The following is a 23,254-nucleotide window of genomic DNA, read 5'->3' as shown; positions in this document are numbered from 1 at the left end:
TAATCATCACAGGCCAGGTGTAACTGAAAAAATAGCAGGACAAAGCGAGGTCAGAAATAAAAGAGAGTAGAAAACAAACTAAAACGTCAAAGAAGTTCAAATACGAGGGTGCGAAACACATGCAGAGCAGGTTAGAGATAATGAAAACAGTGAAATTCAAAAGACACAAAAAAAACTTAGGCGTGATATACCTGTACATGCAGAGCAAGTTACAGAATATAAAAGCAGAAAAATTAGAAAGTACCAAGAAAATTATAGTAAAGATCGCATTAGCACAAAGAGAAATTATTCGGTGAAATAACGGAAATGCAAATAGAGATTGAATATATGGACATAGGTGATATGTCAGAAGTATGGAAATATTGTAAGGCTTTGAAGTTTAAGTCAGAGAATTGTAGATCATCTACTTCGTGTTGCCATCAGGGAAAAGTAGTGTTTCTACACAATGAAGAGGTGTATCCACAAGATTTAAAAGATTTGATGTTTAGGGAAAGTGAAATCCACAAACAGTCAGTTAGTCAGTCATTTCACAACCCACTATATCCGAATACAGGGTCACGGGGGTCTGCTGGAGCCAATCCTAGCCAGCACAGGGCGCAAGGCAGGAACAAACCTCGGGCAGGGCGCCAGCCCACTGCAGAATTCACAAACACTACAGGCAAAATATCTGAGTCTGTAATAATCTTTTCACCTTCGCATCGTTCAATGCTCAAAATGTAGATTTACACAATAATGGGACCATACACTATGAGAATCTGTAGTCCTGCAACAATTAAAGCAATGACAAGTTTAATTTCGAAGAAAACACAATTCGGTCAGGTGTATATTTATGATTACGGAGAAGCGATGCAAATTTTAACAAGCGAAAAGAAAGGTAATGTAGTATATATTCTGCGAATAACATTAGACACCAAAGGAGATCTTGATATGCCATTCATATTAAAATGTTTACAGTTTCCTGTTAGAATAGCTTTTGCCATGACAATTAACAAATCACAGGGACAAACATTAGAAAAAGTCAGATTATTTATAAGAGAACAAGAAACGATATTCACTCACGGGCAGTTATATGTTGCGTTGTCACAATGTAAGTACAAAAACAGGAATCAAAATTCAGTGCGGTCTTGAAGAAAAGGTAATTCCAAATATTGATTTTACTGAAGATTTAAAGTAAAAGTGCAAATAATGAATTTGAAGCAATTCCAAAGAAAAAAACAAGCTTTTAAAATTGTATATCCGATTAACTAAACTCAGGGGTTGGTGAGCGAAGCGAGCAGGGGGCGGAGCCCCTAGTCTTTTATAAAATTATCACCAAAATCAAAACCACTGCTTTCTTTCCTGATTTATTAAGTTATTTTATAGTTTTCTTTTTTCTCCAAACACTTGGCACAATTTCTTTACCCCTTGGACATGCACTGGCAGGTCTAATTGGATGTGCACTGCTGAATTGCAGTCTTGGTATGTAATCAACTGCAGCTCACATATTCTACTCAGTAAACCAGTAAGTAGTAAGGGCAATGCAAACCTCTGCTGAATGCATCAACAATTTAGTTGAATCCTTTAATGAAACGAAAAGCAAACCAACTGCAGAGACTTCACTTCCAATATCCTATGAAATACTAAATGAATACTGCAATGGTAAAAGCAAATGGACAGTCTTGACAATCACAACTAAAAGAGGTAAAAAGATTGCATGGGTCCAGTGCCTATGCACCACATACACATACATTCTGTTTCTTCCTAACTAACCTCGTACAGTATATAATTACATGCATTTTAAAGTCACATACAAAAGATGTAGTGTGTAGAATGCTTAATCAGGCTGCTTTGAAAATGAGATGATCCCAGCAATCCAAAACACTTAAGGGAAGAGAAACAGAATTGTGTAAAAAACAAAAAGCATGAAACAATGCAGATTCACATAATTTGTTGTGTCAAGCACCTACCTTATTGTGCGCAAGGACATCAATAGCAGCTACAGTCCATTCGTTGTGCTTAACTGCTCACAACAGAATGAGAACATCTTAGAACCTGGAAATATGTTCACACCATGTAAAATACATCAACAGCCATGCACTCTTTTTGCCTGTTCACTTTAAACGTATGCAATGCTTCTAATCAGAACTGCTTTAAAATTTAAAAATATCCCAAATCAAGCAAATACCTTTCAGTCTACAATTTGCATGCAACATGAGGTAGGACTATAATGGAAATATGGGCCATCCACAGTTACCATTTGGCAAATTATAGAAAGCTGGATATCTTGCAAAAGAAATAGTATGAGATTTACAGTTGGTATTCAGTAAGTGAGAGGGATCGTTTTCACCATATGTTGCATCACTGCAATCCTGCAAGAAATGTATTCTCTAGGAAGACAGTGCCACTATCTACTGAGCACAAACAGTCAAACAAATGCTTTATATGCATGACAAGATAAGCCATGGCTGCCTGCCTCAGTCTGCAGCATCTTCATGCTTTTGTATAGCTCCAGCAGAACTTATAAAAATGGAAATATTCTATACATACAAGTTCTTTTGGTGGCACAAAATGGTAGGATGAGGTTTAAGAAAGAAACAGCCTATACAACATCAGATTTGTATAGCTTCATTTCTGGTTTGGAAGTAGAAGAAATGCAAAAAAGCTTACATTTTACAAAAATGTTTAATGACAGAAGTTTCCAATATATTGCCTCTCTTACAAAATAACGTGCCTTGCACAATAACATGAACTAACACTTCTTTAAAAGTAAACCAAATAAATTACTGACTATTGTAATAAACTGTATTACAAACAAAAAAGGACAAAAATACACAACCATGCATTCTGAAGTGACCAATGTCCTTTATATACATAACCACTAATACTCTTTCAACCTCTGAATAATTGCTGAATTTTGAAAACGTGGTGTTTGCTATCAAATGGCACTTCAGTATTCTTTTATCTGCATTTTACAAAGCAGAGCAGATATGAGCTGCTGAAGGAGGAAGGTCTTCAATCTTTATATCCAGGAGGAAGAACAAGTCCAAAGTGTAGCACAAGAAGTCCATCCTACAAACAAAGAAAAAAAAAAAGAAAACTCAAATAATACATTTTTATACTACTTGTCTGTATTCTACTTATAATACCAGAGTTTCATCACTAGCATAGGAAAATTAAACTTAAAAATGAGGCAAAAGGTCTAATTGTTCAAAATAGGATGCAGAAGAGTCTTATAATAAGGAAAAAATATTTTGGCTACAATGGACAAGTACTGCATAGATAAACGCTTAGAGACACATTTTAATGGCAGGATGTAAATGTTTTGTGGCTAAATTATATGCAGATACAATCTACACCTGAAACAAATGTTAAAGTGGATCTTTGAAAAATGGACAATCATTGCACACCATATGTAATGTGATGTCTTGTTGATGTCGGCTCACTTTAAAAAGTTAGTTTAATACCCCTACTGAAGCTTGACTTTTAGCAATTTGAGTATTTTGCTATTTTATAATAATTTTCAGTCATGTTGAAGGCCCCATGGAAGTTTATTGAGGCCTCCTAGTGGTCGGTGGTCCCCCGGTTGACAACCACTGCCGCTGGCTATATTTCATGTACTGCAATATAATAGAAAAAAATTAAAGCCAAACATATATGGAAAACTACATAACTTATAAAAAATGATTACTGGGAGCAAAGAAAGAGTAACTATTCGCTTGACTCAGCAGGAGAAGGAGGATGTGAGCAAGTAACAGAGATAAAAGTCTCATATACTTGATGACAAGCTTGGGCTGCAGGCTAAGAAGACTGACTGTAAACAGCAAGGTTACAGGCTCAGTTACAGTATATACTGTATGTTTAATGTATATGTAAATTATTTTAGAATAATGCTATGTAAAACAAATTGTGATGCTGCTTAATTAAGCATTTATACTAGACCGTATATCTGTCTGATTTCATTTTACAAAAGCAGTATCAAAAGCAGAAAGTTTCAAGCAGCCACTTAGGATTAAAGCAGTATTTGTCCTCACCCTTTCAAAAATGAGGCCTGACTCTTTTCCCCATAAACTTAGTGTGTCAAACATTTTAGCATTTGCTAAAAACATGACATTCTGCATGTTTTCGTAGAAATAAAATCCTGCCTTCCAAACAAACAACTGTCAAGTGGAGACAGAATAAGAACTGTTTTTGAAATATTCTGCTAACCTGGTGAATTCTGATCTTTCAAGTTGCAAAGGCAAAATAGCAAGTTGTCATCTTTATCATTGTTTACTGACTAACTTTTTTGGAGGATATTTGCCCTCTGCTAAGGATGATTAATCAGGCAGAAATCTGTTATTCGGGAAATACTACTTGAAGGTTTGTCAGAAATTTACATTGTTTAACAAAAATGAACTTAATTTCAAATTTGTGACGCTTTTAAAACCAAGTCAATAGTAGTTTATGGTGTCATGTTTACCTGTGTGTATACTGTATACACACACACATACACCAATCAGCGACAACATTAAAACAACCGACAGATGAAGTTAATAACACTGATCATTTAATTATAAAGGCACCTGTCAAGAGGTAGGATATATTAGGCAGAAAGTGATCTGTCAGTTCTGGATGGTCATGTGCTTGAAGCAGGAAAAATAGGCAAGTGTAAGGATCTGAGTGATTTTAATAATGGCCAAATTGTGATGGCTAGATGACTGGGTCTGGGCATCTCTCCATGTTCCCCGTATGCAGTGGTACATACCAAAAGTGATCCAAGGAAGGAGAACTGGTGAATCAGCAACATGGCCATGGACACCCAAGGTTCGTATGAGGAGGAACGGCTAGCCTGCCTGGCCCAAAGAAAAAACTACTGTAGCACAAATTGCTGAAAAACTTAATTCTGGCTGTGAGAGAAATGTTTAAGAATACGCAGTGCATAAAAGCTTGCTACGTATGAGGATGCAGACCAGCCAGAGTGCCAATGTTGACCCTTGTCCACCGAGGAAAGTGCCTACAGTGGGCACGTGAGCATCACAACTAGACCATAGAGCAATGAAAGAATGTGGCCTGGTCTTATGAATTACATTTTCTTTCAAATCATGTGTGTGTATGTCATTTACCTGGGAAGAGGAGGTAGTAGCATGCACTACGGGAAGAAGGCAAAACTGCGAAGGCAGTGTGATTCTCTAGGGAAACATCATCTTTGACTCAGTAGCTTCACTATTCTCCACTATGATAAGCATATATAGTAAACTTTAAAATATAATGTAGGAAAAGTTCATGTAATGTCAGTATCTCTTAGCCATTATCTCGTCTATCTGATCATCACCCTGGGTTAATGAATATTTAAAAAATAAATAAATAAATAAATAAATAAAAAAAACCCTGTGGTCCTGGCTGGCGACCTGCCCGGGGTTTGTTTCCTGCCTTGTGCCCTGTGTTGGCTGGGATTGGCTCCAGCAGATCCCCATGACCCTCTAGTTAGGATATAGCGGGTTGGATAATGGATGGATGGATGGTCCTCAATAAGGAAAAAATATCTAAATAACGAAGATCACTATAAGCAGTAGTTTTTTTTCCTCTCTCTCTCTTAAGAATTACTAAATGCAGTAAAGGCAAGTCTGTAATGGGAGGATGGAAAATCTGCTCCTTATCTTCCTTTTCCTGCTGTAACAAATGTTTTATCTTCATAAAAATTACACAGACAAAACAGATCAGATTACTGTAATGAATGTATATGCACACTGATTTCTTGGTCTAACTTTTATTTCTGATACAAACACAAACAATGTACAATAACAGATTAGAAAAATATGCATCCAATGAATTATTCTCTTAAGAGTTTTGCAGCAGGCCTGCCTACACCTACTAGTCAGTATTAATAAGGCACAAAGAAAATTGAATGGGGGAGGGAATCGAGTATTATGTGTCAGCTGGAGTCACCTCCCTAGAGAGAGGGAATTTATAGTCACAATCTCATCCACCAGCAAACAGTGAAGTGAGCATAACCTTTCAAAGTCATCCCTCCGGAGCTGCATTATATGTCAAAAACGTCAAAGACATACAACAGACTACTTTACACAGCTATTTTTAAAAGAAAATAATTTTTTCTCCATTTTGCTAAAAGGCAGATAATTTTTCAGAAGGGAAAAAAACTGTTTTAACTTGTGTTCTTTTGGATTTTCATTTAAAATAATTGTTACTTATCCGACATTGAATGTTTTTCAATAAATATCAGAATTGGCATACATAAATGTGCTATCATAGCATATACTGCATGCAGCAGGGTTGCCCAATACGTTGATCACGATCGACCGGTAGATTGGAAAGGCAGTGCAGGTAGATCGCGTTGCATTCAAAAAAAATTTTTTTTTTAAATGTTAGTCTATCATATATCCTCCCTATGGCATTTACCACTTGATTGACATACAGGGCGGCCAGTCTGAAATCTCTTTTCTTATAACACACTGGTCATCCCGCACGCTCGATCAAACGCGCAAGCTACTGCAAAACTCTGGCTATCTAAGTGATCTAGTTAGCCTTCCAATTTATATCGACTAAAGAAGGGATTTAAAAAAAATTGTTGGTTATGGGCTGGATGTGGAATTGGACGAGGATTTTTTTCTCTCACAATATCACAATCGAAGTGCGTTTGTCTGATCTGTCAATCTAACGTTGCTATTCCAAAGAAGGAAAATGTGGAAACGCACTTTCGAACTGTTCATAAAAACTACGAAACTGACTTCCTTCCGAAAAGCGATCTGAGAAAGAGAAAGGAAAGGGAACTAAAATCGCAGTTAATCGGACAGCCGTCATTTTTCACTCGGTTGAATTTAAAAGCAAAGGCAGACATGCTGAAGCATCGTTCCGGGTGAGTCACTCCATCATTAAGCATAAGAAGTCCTTCCAAGATGGAGAGATGATAAATGATGCCTTTGTTGAGGCAGATGGCTAGGGAGAAATTCCTGCTAAGATTTCAAGACCCCTGGCCGGAGAAAAAGGAGTTTCTCCTTGTCATTAAACGTGCAGAATACAAGCAACTTAATAACGATCAATGGCCACTAGACTTGGCATTATCTGACCAACATGTTGAATGAGCTTAATTTATAGCTGCAAGGAAAAGAGAAAACCATGGTCAATATGATTAGCTCAGTTAATGCTTTCAAATGAAAAATGCAACAACTGTCCTCAAAGCTGCAACGCCTTGATTTGGGGAACATCCAAAACCTCGCGTCAGAGCTGGAGATGCAATGGAAGGCGTGTGCGCAACTTGACAGCATACGCTATACAGAGCAGATTGAAAATTGTCTGTCAGACTTTATCTAATGGGAAAAAAGTAACGATTCAAGTGTTGCCCAATGTAGCGGAGTAAGAGTAGCGTTTCTTCTTCAAAAATGTACTCGAGTAAAAGTAAAAAGTATGGTGCAGTAAAACTACTCTTAGAAGTACAATTTTTTAAAAAAGTTACCAAGTAAATATAATGGAGTAAATGTAAGTCATTACTACCTATCTCTGATATGCAGTATATAAACTGCTCAAAAAAATTAAAGGAACACTTTGAAAACACATCAGATCTCAATGGGAAAAATAAATCCTCCTGGATATCTATACTGATATAGACTGGGTAATGTGTTAGGAACGAAAGGATGCCACATCGTTTGATGGAAATGAAAATGATCAACCTACAGAGCCCTGAATTCAAAGACGCCCCAAAAATCAGAGTGAAAAAATTATGTGGCAGGCTAGTCCATTTTGCCAAAATTTAATTGCAGCAACTCAAAATTGTACGCAGCACTTTGTATGGCCCCTGTGTTCTCGTATACATGCCTGACAACATCGGTGCATGCTTCTAATGAGATGACAGATGGTGTTGTGGGGGATCTCCTCCCAGATCTGGACCAGGGCATCACTGAGCTCCTGGACAGTCTGAGGTGCAACCTGGTGGCATTGGATGGACCAAAACATAATGTCCCAGAGGTGTTCTATTGGATTTAGGTCAGGAAAGTGTGGTGGCCAGTCAATGGTATCAATTCCTTCATCCTCCAGGAACTGCCTGCATACTCTCACCACATGAGGCCAGGAATTGTCGTGCACCAGGAGCCACTGTACCAGCATAGGGTCTGACAATGGGTCCAAGGATTTCATCCTGATACCTAATGGCAGCCAAGGTGCCTTTGTCAAGCCTGTAGCGGTCTGTGTGACCCTCCATGGATATGCCTCCCCAGACAATCATTAACCCACCACCAAACTGCTCATGCTGAATGATGTTACAGGCAGCATAATGTTCTCCATGGCTTCTCCAGACCCTTTCACTTCTGTCACGTGCTCAGGGTGAACCTGCTCTCATCTGTAAAAGCACAGGGCACCAGTGGTGCATCTGCCAATTCTGGTATTCTATGGTGAATGCCAATCGAGCTGCATGCTGCTGGGCAGTGAGCTCAGGGCCCATTAGAGGACATGGGGCCCTTGGGTCACCCTCATGAAGTCTTTCTGGTTGTTTGGTCAGAGACATTCACACCAGTGGCCTGCTGGAGGTCATTTTGTAGGGCTCTGGCAGTGCTCATCCTGTTCCTCCTTGCCCAAAGGAGCAGATACTGGTCCTGCTGATGGGTTATGGACCTTCTATGGCCCTCTCCAGTTCTCCTAGAGTAACTGCTTGTCTCCTAGAATCTCCTCCATGCCCTTGAGACTGTGCAGGAGACACAGCAAACCTTCTGGCAATGACACGTATTGATGTGCCATCCTGGAGAAGTTGGACTACCTGTGCAACCTCTGTAGGGTCCAGGTATCGCCTCTTGCTACCAGTAGTGACACTGACTGTAGCCAAATGCAAAACTAGTGAAGAAACAGTCAGAAAAGATGAGGAGGGAAAATGTCAGTGGCCTCCACCTGTTAAACCATTCCTGTTTTGGGGTCATCTCATTGTTGCCCCTCTAGTGCATCTGTTGTTAATTTTATTAACACCACAGCAGCTGAAACTGATTAAGAACCCCCTCTGCTACTTAACTGGCCAGATTAATATCCCATAAGTTTCATTGACTTTATGCTATACTCTGATTAAAAAGTGTTCCTTTAATTCTTTTGAGCAGTATATATATATTATATATATATTTTTTAAATGTAGGTAGATCATTTTGACCTGGTCATTTTAAAAGTAGCTCGCAAGCTGAAAATGTTTGGGCACCCCTAGTGCACAGTGTGTGCCTCATTCATCCATCCTACAAAGGACATACCTCTGGTTATAAACAGTTATGACTGATAGGAACTGGGGACTTTCAAGAATATCCATTCATTTCTTTTTTTAATCTACATATCTAGATGAGGAGCACGGGTAGCCTATGTCTATATAAAAGTATTTGATGTGAGGTGGGAACAGAAACTGGATGGGTAGAGAGTGATTTCCAGTTTTCACTAAATACACCTATGGTGATGATTCAAACACTTCTTTTCACCTACTACCACATGAGAAAAATCCACTGCTATAATACGAGTCCTTATTCCAGTAAACAGATATGCAAACTATCACTGAAACCGAGTCATATGATTGTTGTTTACCTAGAAGAGATCACTGCCTCAAACATTTCATTTTCCCTGTCAGTATTATTTTGGCACTTGTACAATACTTTCTTTGTGACAGTGGATATATACCACACAGTTTCAAAGTAATAAGCAACCTGTGTTTTAGGGACATGTACACATCATGAAAATAATGTGTTCCAAAGTCTATCAGAAGGTTTAGGAACTTAAAAAGCAAGGGTCAGACACACAGAATCCCCATTGTGTATCCTCAATCATTGCAACACTAATACAACAACATAATGATGACAATAAAAATGCAGAGAATTATAATTCAAAAATCATTATTAGATTCCTTTATTCTTACTGCTATATTAAACGATGAACTGTACTAAATCTATAATATTGCAAGTTTTAAGCAGCATTAAAGCTGTGTTATATAAAGAACATATTTAACTGCCCAGATGACATTTTTGTAACTAATAAGATAATAAACAGAGATGTACCATCCATCAAAGCATGCAAGGACAGCTGAATTCTAAAGAAATGCTATAAACAGTTTTGCATCTATAATGCCTAACAGAAAAACATGTTTGATAAAGGCAAAATGACATCCCATAAAATGCCAGTCAATATGAATTACAGGAAAATTACAAAGAGGAAGGCTTAAATAAAACAAATTCTAAGGTTATGGAAACAGGCAAAGCAAAAGCAAAACAAGTAAACAGTATTCATCTTCAGAGAGTTACAGGACAAACATCTGTAATGGACAGGAAACCTGACAAAAACGTTGGAGGAAATACAGATGGACTTGGATTAACTTCAGAAACGAGAGGATACTGCATGTGATAAATGAGATTTAACAGGAAAAAAAATGAACATACATAGTAAAGACAAATAACACACCCAGGCCCATAAAGTGTAAATATTACACATAAAAATGTGTGCACCAGGAATTTTTAATGCAGTCTACAGCATACAACAGTAATTTGTTGATTGGTTGTTTTACATTTTGATGTGTGATATACTGGCAAATGTTTGTCACTTTGATAGTATAATTTGTATGTGATGACAAATATTAAATGTCAATCCCCTCTGGACTTTAAACATAATGACTCACTATAGCAAAATAATTAATAATTCCTACTGTTGGTCTCATGATAACAATTCTACCTTTGATCAATAAGGTTCTACGTTTTGTTGGTTTTAGGTTTTGGTTTAGCAATTACAATCTTTACCACTCAGAAAGTAAAGCTGCTAATATGTGGTTCAGTTAAACATATTCGCTGGCTTTAAATACAAGCTAATTCTCTTGTGAGGTTACATCCTGAGAACAGTGCACAATCTTGTCCTCAGTACTACAAGGAAGTAACCTAAATGTTATAGGAAAACTAGAGATGAGCAATCAGGCTTATCCCAAGAGGTATAGCAAAATGTTGAAGTAGTTCTGTCATAAGCCAATGTCACATTACACGACTTCTAGTCATTGTGTATGTCAGACTTGCCGACTGCAACTGCTGATCTTGTTGCTGTACCATGTGAATTTACACACATGAAAATCTTGGAACATGTGATATGTAGTGATTGCATGCTTGACCTTCCAGCACAGTCATGCTCATCCCTTTTTTGACACCCAATAATGTGCTACCTAACAGAGCCGGTGCTATACAAAGAGGTACGGCAAGTTCAGCTGCAATATCTGAACTTTCTTTTTAACATTATGTTGTGGTACATAAAATGTGAAAAATCAGACAGACAAGCATTTCTTCTGTTTGTGAGGTCCTCATTATACTTCTGGATGAGCACTCATCAGGTTGTCACCTCTCATGCTCACAGAACCTGGCCCTATGACTAAAGACTAAAGGTTTGATTCTGTCAGAGGAAATCAGAGACTATTTGGAGTGAGTCACTGGGTATGTCAGCCTAGGCGACAGGTCTTCATGGGAGTGCACAGACAACTGCCTCTGACTGAAAATATCAATGGAAAAGGTACCTTGGAAGGAATTATGGCAGCACATTTGGACATCTATGCAGTGGCCTCTCAATGCAATTCAGATTCAGTGTTAACACTAGAGTCCCTTAAGCTTCCGATTTTTTTTTTATTTGTCCCTCCTTTCATTTTCCTGACATATACCAAGAAGCTTGTAGCTCCTTATCACTGTGCTAATAGTCTGCTTTTGTTTTGTAAATGTGTGGTTTAGCAGAACACAGCCTGCTACAGAGCCCCCACCCCCTATTTAGTCAGATGAAGGTACTGCCCTGCTGCACTCCTCAAAGCTTAAGTCTGTGTTAAAATGTTTATCTGGTGATGTGTTTGTAAGGAATCATATAGGTAATGAAATATCATGATTTAAAATGCATACATGGCATGTGTGTTCCATGTCTACAATGACCTATGTAAATATAGAATGACAGAGGAAATGCGAGGCAAGAAATGCTGCACACACGGCTAAAACAGAAAATGTTTTCATATTTTATAGTAATAATGATATAATTTTGATGTGAAGTGTAGGATGTGTGAAGCCCAAATATCCAAGAAACACTTTCACAAAAGGTTTAACAAAATAAGTACAGTATGCTTTTATTCAAGAATAAAAAAGAATAAAAAAATTACTCAATTGACCTGTTGCTGAAGCCCAACTATCAGTCAGTACAAAATAAAAGATGTTTGCATGTTTCATTTTCATGGTCGATAAAAAGGATTTTTAAAGACTTCGGCAGACTAGCCAAAAGGAAACAAAGTATTACTGCTTTTTAATTATCACTGTAACATGACTATGTAAAGAATTATTATTATTATATGATGGGTAATAATCCACCACACAACTCGCTAGACACTTCTTGTTTCTAGATGACAGAGACAATAGGAGGTGTGGTAAGAAGCATGGCGGTGTTCTAGGTGTTCACATCAATAATGAATGGTGAATAAATGCCACTGTAGTTTCTAGTCACTGCTTTGAAATGTTAGAACTTCTTGCAGTAAAATATCGTCTATTCTATCCAACAAGGGAGTTAAGTTCTATTGTGGTGTTTTAGTGCACTTGCTGCCTAGTGCTCATGCTAATCAAGATCTAGCAGAGCTTTGTGACGCTGCGAACAGCCCATCATGTGGGTTTTTTTACCATTACTGGTGACTTCAACAATGCAAATCTAAAGTCAATTTTGCCTTGATTCCAAACAACATATATATACTTTGTATCTAGGAGTGAGAATTGTTTAGATCATGTTTCCACCAAAATCAAGGATGCTTATAAGGTGGAGTCCTCGCCCCAACTTGGCAACTATGACCAAATGTCTGTAAAATTTATTATAAATATCTGCTTAAATATTTTATAAATATCTACTTATTGTGTACAGAAGGGGTTTAGAACATAGCCAGAGGTTGTAATCTCAGTATTAGTGTTTTGAGTACACTGACTAGAATGTATTATAGGAGGCTGCCATATACGGGGACTGTAGAGATTTAGAGAAGTACACAATATCTATAATAGGTTGCATTAGCCAATGAACAGAGTATGTTACTACTTACAAGGATTTCATCATTAAGAGCCAATCAGAAACCCTGGCTGATGTCAAATGTCCAACAAATGCTGAAAGAACTAGATGTTGCTTTGACAAATGAAGACAAACTTGCCCTCAGAACTGCACATGCCAAACCAACTCTGACAATAAGGAAAACATAGTGTGCTTATGCCCAGAATATCCAGGGGCATTTTCAGGGCATCAGTGACACATGGAGCATGTAAAGATGCATCCAAACCATTATAGACTATAACCCAGTAGCTCCTTTTGTGTCAACTAGGCCTCACTTCCTGACACACAGAAAAATGTGCCTGTGAGTAAATCCACCCCTCCCCTAAACAAACAGGTAATCTGTCTATCCACAATTGAAGTGTGAAGAAGTCTAACCAGAGTGAATCCACACAGGGCTACTGGACCTGGCAATATACTGGGTAGAGTTCTCAAGGAATGTGCAGGTCAGCTGGCTGATGTTAAAATCACTACAATAATTCTAGTATTAAAAAAAACAGCTGTGACTTTTCTGAATGACTTTGCCCTGTGGCACTAACACCAGTCATTATGAATTTGAAAGATTAGTCATTAATCACATTAAGGCCTGCCTCACCAGCTCATTGGACAATTTGTAGTTTGTGTACCGCCCTAACCAGTGCAATGTTGATTCAGTGTCTACTGCACTCCACCTTCCACTGACCCACCTGAAAAAGAAAGGCAATTATGTGAGAAGGTTCTTCATCGATTTTAGCTCAGCCTTCAACACCACCATTTCACAAAAACTAGTTGTGAACCTGAAAGGCTGGGCCTGCACACTTCCCTCTGCAACAATGTTTGACTTTCTGTTGGAAAGGTTTCAGTAAGTGTATATTGGCATCAATACTTCCAGTACCATCACACTCAGCCCAGAGAGTGCCACAAAGCTGCATTCTTAGCCCAGTGTTCTTAACAATGCTGACTCATGCTGTAACTGTTCTGTGGAGTGCCACAAAAACCTTACCATCAAATGTGCTGACGACGTAAGTGGTGTGGGACTCATCAACAATAAAGATGAAGCAGCATACATGGAGAAGGTAGCAAGTCTTGTTGACCTGTATAAGTGCAACAATCTCTCTCTTAATGTTGAGGAAAAAAAATGATTATGTACTTTAGGAAGTCCTGCACTGACCCCACTATACTGTACATCGATGGGTCTATTGTGAGGATCAAAAACATAAAATTTTTGGGCATTCACAGTGTGAACAATCTTAATTGGTACCTAAATACCACCTCTATAACTAAGAAGGTTAAAAAGCAGCTGTGTTTTCTTTAGAGACTAAAGAGAAATATTCCCCAATCCCCCAACCAAACCACATATCCTCACTACTTTCTACAGGGACACTATTGAAACTGTCCTATGTAACTGCATTCCTATATGGTTCGAAAACTGCAATTACTTGGTCACTTTAACCTTTAGGCAAATGATATCGAATTATCTACCCATGTTCTACCAAACTTTGTAATAGCTTCATACTGCAAGCTGTCAGAATTCTTATTACACTGTGTGCACAATTATTAGGCAAGTGAGTATTTTGACCATATCATCATTTTTAATGCGTATATTCCAACTCCAAGCTGTATTAACTTGAATGCTTATTGGATTTAAGCACGTCAGGTGATGTGTATTTGTGTAATGAGGGAGGGTGTGGCCTAAGGAGATCAACACCCTATATCAAGGTGTGCAGAATTATTAGGCAGCTAGTTTTCCTCAGGCAAAATGGGCCAAAAAGAGATTTAACTGACTCTGAAAAGTCAAAAATTGTAAAAAGTCTTTCAGAGGGATGCAGCACTTTTGGAATTGCTAAGATATTGGTGTGTGATCACAGAACCATCAAACATTTTGTTGCAAATAGTCAACAGGGTCGCAAGAAATGTGTTGAGAACAAAAGATGCAAATTAGCTGCCAAAGATTTGAGAAGAATCAACGTGAAGCTACCAGGAACCCATTATCCTCCAGTACTTTCATATTCCAGAGCTGCAACCTACCTGGAGTGCCCAGAAGTACAAGGTGTTCAGTGCTCAAAGACATGGCCAAGGTAAGGAGGGCTGAAACCCAACCACCACTGAACAAGAAACATAAGTTGAAACGTCAAAACTGGGCCAAGAAATATCTGAAGACAGATTTTTTTCAAAGGTTTTATGGACCGATGAGATGAGAGTGACTCTTGATGGACCAGATGGATGGACCTGTGGATCAGTAATGGGCACAGAGCTCCACTCCAACGTGGAGGTGGGGTACTGGTATGAGCTGGTATTTTTAAAGATGAGCTAGTTGGACCTTTTGCATTGAAGATGAACTCAAAATCAACTCCCAAACCTACTGCCAGTTTTTCGAAGACACTTTCTTCAAACAGTGATACAGGAAGAAGACCATGATTTTTATGCAGGCCAATGCTCCATCACTTGCATCGAAGTTCTCCACTGCGTGGCCAGCCAGTAAAGGCCTTAAAGATGAAGGAATAATGACATGGCCCCCCTTCCTCATCTGACCTAAACCCTATCGAGAACTTGTGGGCACTTCTTAAACGCTAGATTTACGGGGGAGAAAAACAATACACCTCTCTGAAGAGTGTCTGGGAGGCTGTAGTCACTGCTCCACAAAAAGCTGATCGTCAACAGATCAAGAAACTGACAGACTCCATGAATGGAAAGGCTTGTGACTGTTATTGGAAAGAAGGGTGGCTATATTGGTCATTGATTGATTGATTTATTTTTTTTGAAATGTCAGAGATGTTTATTTGTAAATTTTGAGGTGTTTGTTTATTATTCTCACTATAACAGATGAAAATTAACAAGTGAGATGGGAACATTTTCATTTTTCCTTTAGTTGCATAATAAATCTGCACACTAATAGTTGCCTAATAATTGTGCGCACATATGTATTCCCCTGATGATGTTCACACTCACATTTCCGTTGTAAAACATTCAGGTTTCAGGTTTATTAACATTTTGGATTGACTGATAGCACTGTGTTTGTTCCATATTAAAATTAATCCTCAAAAATACAACTTGCCTAATAATTGTACACACAGTGTAAATACAAATATCTAGCTATGGTTAACTGAAATAACATTACTTTTGATTTTAATATTCTATTCTGCACTATCTGTCCGTTTTCCATGTCCCTTTTCCCAATACTGAATGACAAAGTTTGACTTGACTAATGTAACATGGTCTTTATGAAAGAAGAAAACAAGTGGTGACCAACTAGAATGAGTTAAGCTAAGAGCAGTCACAACTTTCAAACACATGGTCCAAAGAGAACTACAGGCACAACCAGAAGTGCAGAAAGTGTCAATTTTATGTGCAAATTAAACTTTCTTTTTTATATACACAACTTTAACTATACGGAACCAGATGTCTTATAAAATTGCTGTTACTAACAAACTTAACTTGATACTTTGTTGCAAGAAAAAAATTGACGAAAACATTCAGATGAAGTGGTTTTATAAAGAAAGGAAGTTAAAATTTATTTAACATTTATTGATTTAGTAGACTTTTTCTATTGTTTGAGCTCAAGTTTGTTGTTACTTGAAATCATTTCAAAAATTAAAATTAACAAATTTTGTCAGTTACATCCTAAACTTGTAACAGGAAGATCAGTTAAATTAAGAAGTTACTAGAGAGAAGTCTTTAAAAAAATGACATTTAGCTACAAGAAGGTATCAATCACTACACTCAGAGTGTGGACGTTATTAGTATGTTAACATATAATAAGGAATTCTACATGGTATGTTTTCAAATTGAACTCTTATTTATGTGTCTTCTGTGGGAGGACTACTAATGCAAATTCACACTAATAAAAACATTTCTGAAACAGACACAAGGACTTTAACTGAGAGAGGCAAAGCAGAAGTAGAAAACAAGACCAATATTATGCATTGCAGCGGACCATAAGAACTCTTATTATCTAGTTGTACACCCACAGAGACTATTAATGCATTTGAAGATTGTGATCTATTGGCACCATCAACATTACCATTAGTACATTAAATACAACCTCTACTAGATTCGGTGATATATTTAACATTAATGCAATGTACAGGGTGTCTTCTAAGTAGCAATTTACTACTGCCTAAAACAATGGATTTTAATGTTGTAATTACCAAGTGTCCATCCTCTTTGCTATGCAAAGTACAATTTTTTTTCAAAGCTGTAAAAATTAAGCTAATTTGTATCCATAAAAACCCATGTTCAGGTGCTGTTTGAAACCACAGAGTCATGACATTGTTAATCATTCTATCTTTCTTTCTCCTTTTGAATATTTATATCTATATAGCTTTTTTTTTTTTTTTTACGTTTCTAGCTTTTATTCCTCTGCCCATAACATAGGCCCCCTGTTATGAAGATATCTGTGCCCTCTGGAATACAGTTGTCCCTACTAATTTCGCGCAGGTACACTAAGGTGTGATTATCACCGATCTCCTTGTGTTCACGCATCTTTGCATGCCATTTCACTTTTGATTTAGTGCATACTCCATGCAAACTGCATATACGAGCAGTCACCTGCCCATGGTTTCGTCATGTGCAGCAATGTGGTGAAACCTGTGTTTTAAGGTTGCAAGTGTATTACTGTTGTTTTACTGGATTGCTCTGTGATTGAAGGCGGACAGCAAACTTTGTTAAAACGGTATCAAAAATGCCACTTTGTTAGTTGTTTCGGCGTGCGCTATATGTTCTGTTACCAATAATTTCTTCAACAGGAGCTTCAACACAGAAACATGGAAAATAAGATTCAGTAAAAAAATAATAGTAATAATTATAATTAATAATTCATTACTTGACACACAAGAACTCTCTACAAACACATTTTAAAGACAAATCTTTAAAATAAATGTACTAATCCACTTTTACGCCTTATGTGATGCCTGGGTCTTAAACATTAACTTTGATATTTTTATTCTGGAGGGGGAAAAAAATTTCCACGGGAAAGGTGTTTTTGTGAAATTCAAATTTAACCTTTGTCATATGAGTGATTAAAAGAATGTGAATGAAATAGTATATGTTCTATGAAAAAAAATCAGTTTTTAGAAAATACCAGATTCTGTTGCCTCATAAATGTATCTCCTGCTATTCCCCAAGCTCTATGAATAAGCACCTATCCTATTAAGAACCACTTCACCTCACAACTACAATTCAAAGATAAGTTTAGTACTTTTCAAGTCAAAGTTATTTTTTTTTAATAATTGAAGCATTAAATTAAAAAATAGTATTTTTAGTGAAAATTTTTGAGTGTATCCTTTAAGAAGGGGGCTTTGGAAAGGCAGAACTACTGGACTGATGGGACTCTCACCAGTTTTTAAAAGCAATTACCTACCCCATCTTTCTAAATGTTAAATGTTGGGGTCTGCTGCACAAAGAAAATAACTCCTTAATTAATCTGGCCACAAGCACACACCTTTTAAAACACAGCAAGGAGACCTCTGAATGTTCAAATTACTGCTCTATTTCCCTGATAAATTTCAATGACAACCTACTTGGCTGCCACCTGGCATGTGTCACCCTTATGCTAATTCACCCAGATCAGACTAGTTTCATTCACAGCCACCACACTGCACATAACATATGCTGCCTCCTTTATGTTACTAATGCAGCTCCCATTTTACCATGGCCAGCTGCTCTTCTCTCATTAGATGTATAAAAGGCATCTGAACATATATAGTATACAGTTGTTTGGCAGTTAAGTTTAATAGGGTTTGGTGATGTGTTTATTAGTATAACAACTCTTTATTCCTTCTCTAAAGCAGTTATATTAATTAATTCAGACATCCCTCAACCTTTTTGTATTTTCAAAGGTATAGACAAGACTGCCCCATATTCCCTCCTACTCTCTCAAGGCTTTTTTCATAACACTCTGTAAATTTTACCGGATTATCCACATCTCTATATAAAAGATTCAATAAGAATATACTACTACACACAGGCAAGACCCTGTACTCTCTCTCTCTCCCACATCCTTAACTTATTTAATTTGTATTAAGCCTCATCCAACTGTAAAAGCAGTTGGTCCAAATTGACTCTTCTCCCCTTAATCTGCATTTTTCAGCAGTCATCTCTTATGTCATCTTTCTATTGGCAAGGTCATTTACATATCTTGGCTTTGATATTATTATATTAATGCAGGGCATTGCTATTTAACTACTCAATCTGAAGTACATAAAGGAATCTCTTCATTGTCTTAGTTTTTCCCTCACACTATTCTTCATGTACTCAATTTGGCCATACTATTCCTTTTTTTACTTTATGTCAGCAGCATGTATCTTATCTTCCTCTCTTGCTCAGAGATCAGGCTTCTTCTTTCCTGCTTTCTATGACTTGCAAAAAGATCATTTTCTGTTTGGGCTGTTGCTACTATACACCCATCTTTCATAAAGATGCCCTCTGGATTGGTAGATGCACTAGCTCCTTCATGTTTAGAGCCCATTATAGCATCAGTACAAATGGAAACATTTCTGATGCTTTTTTGCTGACAACATACCAGTGGCTACAGTAAAACTCTCTTTAACAACTCTTGCATTATAGATAGCTACGGTCAGTCTTTAAGACATATAGTGTTCTGCTATTCCTCTTCTCTTTTTGATTCTCCTCTTCCCTCTTTTTGATTTCTGTTGTCCACCCTTAAAAAGCCACTCTTTATATTGTACAGGTCTTGTGTAAAACTGCCTGGAGTTGCTCTCAGTTTGGAAATGTTACTACGATTTAAAAATAGAACATCTTTATTTCCTCTGATATGCGTAACACTAACATATTCAGTTTGTTTGTACATGGCACCTTACACTACAAAGCATTATGGTATGGGTCTTTGACTCCATTTCTGCTTAAGCCTCTCTGTTAGTATCATTTTATTACCGTTCATCTTTTCCCTCCTGGAACCCTCTGCTCTCCCTCTCCCCTCTATACAGCAGTGGTTTTTCTCTCTGAATAGTACTACAGCCAGGCTGACACTGAACTCTTGTTGAAAATCCCCCCTTACCTCACCTATTATAAACGGTGGAAATCTTATTTCTACAATCTAATTCTCTACAATTCAGGATCAACAGGTCATCCTGTTCTAATATTAACAAGAGGTTGTAATTTGGACCTGGGTGGCCAGTGAGTGGTGACAAAGGGCTTTTTTTAATCCTGTCTACTTTTGACACGTGCAAGTCAATATACATCAACTCCAAAGTACAACATGGTCACTGGACCTCTCCTTGATAGAACATGTATGGGAATGGATTGAATGGTGTATTTAACATGCTCAGTCCCTGGCTTTAAACCACAACCATTTGTGCCTCCAAGTCAAAATGGCAAGGACTAACCATTCCACATGAGGACATTTATCATCTGAATATTTGTAATGGCAAACTGCATACCTGCAGCCCATAACATTACACCTAACATTAACATAAGCATGCTGTTAACATCTCTATGTACTGAATAAACACCTTGTGAATGTGTTCATTTCTTAATGCACCGAGATGATTCACATTCTTTATCAGTTTAAAATTGTGTTCTTTGCTCTCAAATGTTTGCAATCACCATTATTTCCTTCTTTACGGTTTGATTACTAGTAAAATATTGGAAAAAAAAAACTCATTTGAGGTCAGCATTTGAATTTTCTGAAATACAGTACGAGCCCTATGGTTAGTGTCAGACTGGTCTTCTTAGTTCCAAGGGTCTGTTAAAAATATCTATTCCTTCTAAATGTCAGCATAAACCAAGGGTTCACCACTTATAACCTAAAACAGTCTACTATACTTGATTAAATTAAAAAACAATTTAACTTCATAAACCTCCAAAAAAAATCAATAAAAGTGTAACAGTTGGGAAAAGAAAGGTGCACACAGTTTCAAATAAAAGTGCCATATTATTAAAAATACTGAAACAATGAACAAGTATTTCTAAAATAAAATGGAATACCTTAATGTATAATCCAATTAACAGAATTTTCAAGAATAAATTTGTGAATTCTTGCTTTGTCAATAATGAAACATCAAGCCAAAAACACAGAATGTCTAGCAGAATTACTATTTTTTATAACACATGTATATATCATTACCAATATACCACAAACATCTGCTGCAGATTGTTTCAGAACACTACTAAAGCAAATTTTCTACTATATCTTAGAAAATATTTGCCTAAGAATTCACTATAAACTAATGACAGAAAGTCCATTATTTCTAATAAATAAATAAAGATATATAAATAATTTATAAACTACATAGTCTTTTCCTAGCATTGTTTTTCAGTACTTAAATTTATAAAAAGTTCATTCTGAATTTATTATTTATTTTAAGACCATGAATATTTATATTGGTTTTCCCATTCAAATTAATAAAAAAAAAGCTTTCAGAAACTGTATCATTTCATATACGGTACTTTTCAAAATATCATTCAGTTAATAGGCCTGCAATCAGTCAAAAATGCAACTGCAAATCCTTTTCTTTTGTGAAAGGTTCAAGGCGTACATTTTACAGTAGTTTCAGAATAAATCCACCTACTATAAAGCCATTCGATAAATGGTGACATAATCCAAGGCCAACCAACTATCTAAATCCTACAGGCCACACAATATCACTACCTTGCTGGAAAATGGAGCTCACAAATCTTATTATTAAAAGGTGATTTTATGTATAAAAACAACACACACATTTATTTTTCAGCTATCCAGCATCTTTTATTAAACAAATTAACTGACCCTGATCTTGGTCCTTGGGCTAACAATGAGAACATCATACTTTATTCACAACCTTTGATCAATTTCAGACAAAAGACTTTTGGAATCTATCTGGGTACATTTATGTAAAGTTGTTTATTTTATATACATGTATATAATTTTAATTGTATTGAGTTACACACAGGGGTACTTTATATGTTTGAATATACAGTATGTTTTAATGTTTATATTAGTCTTGAGAATAAAATGCATTTTGGAGGACAGGAAACATCTACAGTACAAAGCCTTTCAAAAGAGCGGAGTGAAACAGAAATCTGAAGTGCTAAATACATCCATGATTCCTGATTTATAATCAGACACCAGCTGTGATAGAGACAATTACTGCCAACCAGGGGAAATGACTATCAGCTATAGACATCATAGACTGAATTTTTAAATAATGTCTCACACATTCTCAGCTTGACAAGAAAGTTAATAAGCATTCCTTCCAAGGAAATTACTTTTATTTCTCTACAGTAATTCTTGTACAGTAGCCAGTACCAATGGAAAACCTGGTTAAATAAGTACTGCTTATAGATTTCAGTCCACGTAACAAATCCTTAGCAATATACACAATAATATTAGATTTTGAATTTCATTTCAGATAAGAATGCCAATTTGATTAGGTCTACTTATTAGGGGAAAGTCAAAAAATTAAAAATATAAAATAGTTTAAAAAAAAGTTCCTAACTTAAAATTGCAAATAGAAGCTTAACAATATATAGTAAAATTTTGGCTGATAATCATTTTTTAAACTTTTTTCAGGATTATCTACTTGCAGGTTCATAGCAGGAAATCATGAAAATAACATTACAAATTTAATTATTTTAATTCTAACATGAGGTACTTCAAGTGTCTTATCAGTGGCACTAAATTATAATTTTCTCAGAGTTGTTTCAGACTTCATGTCTCTGTTATATAACACTGTATTATAGAACAAGTAAACAACACAGATTGTGCATTTATAGTTATAGAATAATTAATGAAGACAGGTTTTCTTGAAAAATATTATTCCAAAAATGATGTCATATTACAAAAATCCTAGACTTCAAAAAAAAAAAAAAAAAGTCTGTCCATATAATTACACTCTTCAATAAAAATTACTAAAACATTAACAATTATCAACTAAGGGTCAACACCAGCAGAACAAAAATTAATATCAAGGTCGATACAAGACAGTGGGAGTCAAGTGAGAAGAAAATTATTTTTATAATATAGTATGCTGCCATGCAGAAGTTAGTGGAGGGGCAGAAGGGATTAGGCAATTATTTAATAATTATAAAATTAGAAATGATTTGTTCAAAGACTGCATTTCACTGACTCAATTATGTTATGGATAATAAAAATAAATTTAGACTAATTTAATTTCCAAGGACAAACACCATAGAAAAGATTTAACTTTGTTATTACACATTACCAAAAAAAAGTCAACTTGCAGAAGCCGTGTGTGTGAAAAACTAAATTTTTCCTTAAAGGTTTCCTATCAATTAAGAACAAAGTTAGTGCCAGGTACTGCTAATAAAA

The 23,254-nt window shown here is 36.5% G+C and overlaps 1 protein-coding gene across 2 annotated transcripts in view; it reads right to left on the bottom strand.

Moving 5' to 3' along the window:
- Positions 1-2,642: 2,642 nt before the first annotated feature.
- Positions 2,643-23,254, bottom strand: part of pcgf6 (polycomb group ring finger 6) — a 94,567-nt gene continuing 73,955 nt past the window's right edge. For both annotated transcript variants that reach the window (XM_039734692.1, XM_039734700.1), the window contains one exon: positions 2,643-3,048. In XM_039734692.1, coding sequence (XP_039590626.1) covers positions 2,992-3,048 — 57 coding nt within the window. In that variant the 3' untranslated portion in view covers positions 2,643-2,991. The remainder of the gene's footprint in view (positions 3,049-23,254) is intronic.

This window comes from Polypterus senegalus, chromosome 1 (assembly GCF_016835505.1).
Source record: "Polypterus senegalus isolate Bchr_013 chromosome 1, ASM1683550v1, whole genome shotgun sequence".
Taxonomy (NCBI): Eukaryota; Metazoa; Chordata; class Cladistia; order Polypteriformes; family Polypteridae; genus Polypterus; species Polypterus senegalus.
Note: the sequence above shows the minus strand (reverse complement) of the source record. Positions and strands in the feature narration are given on the sequence as shown.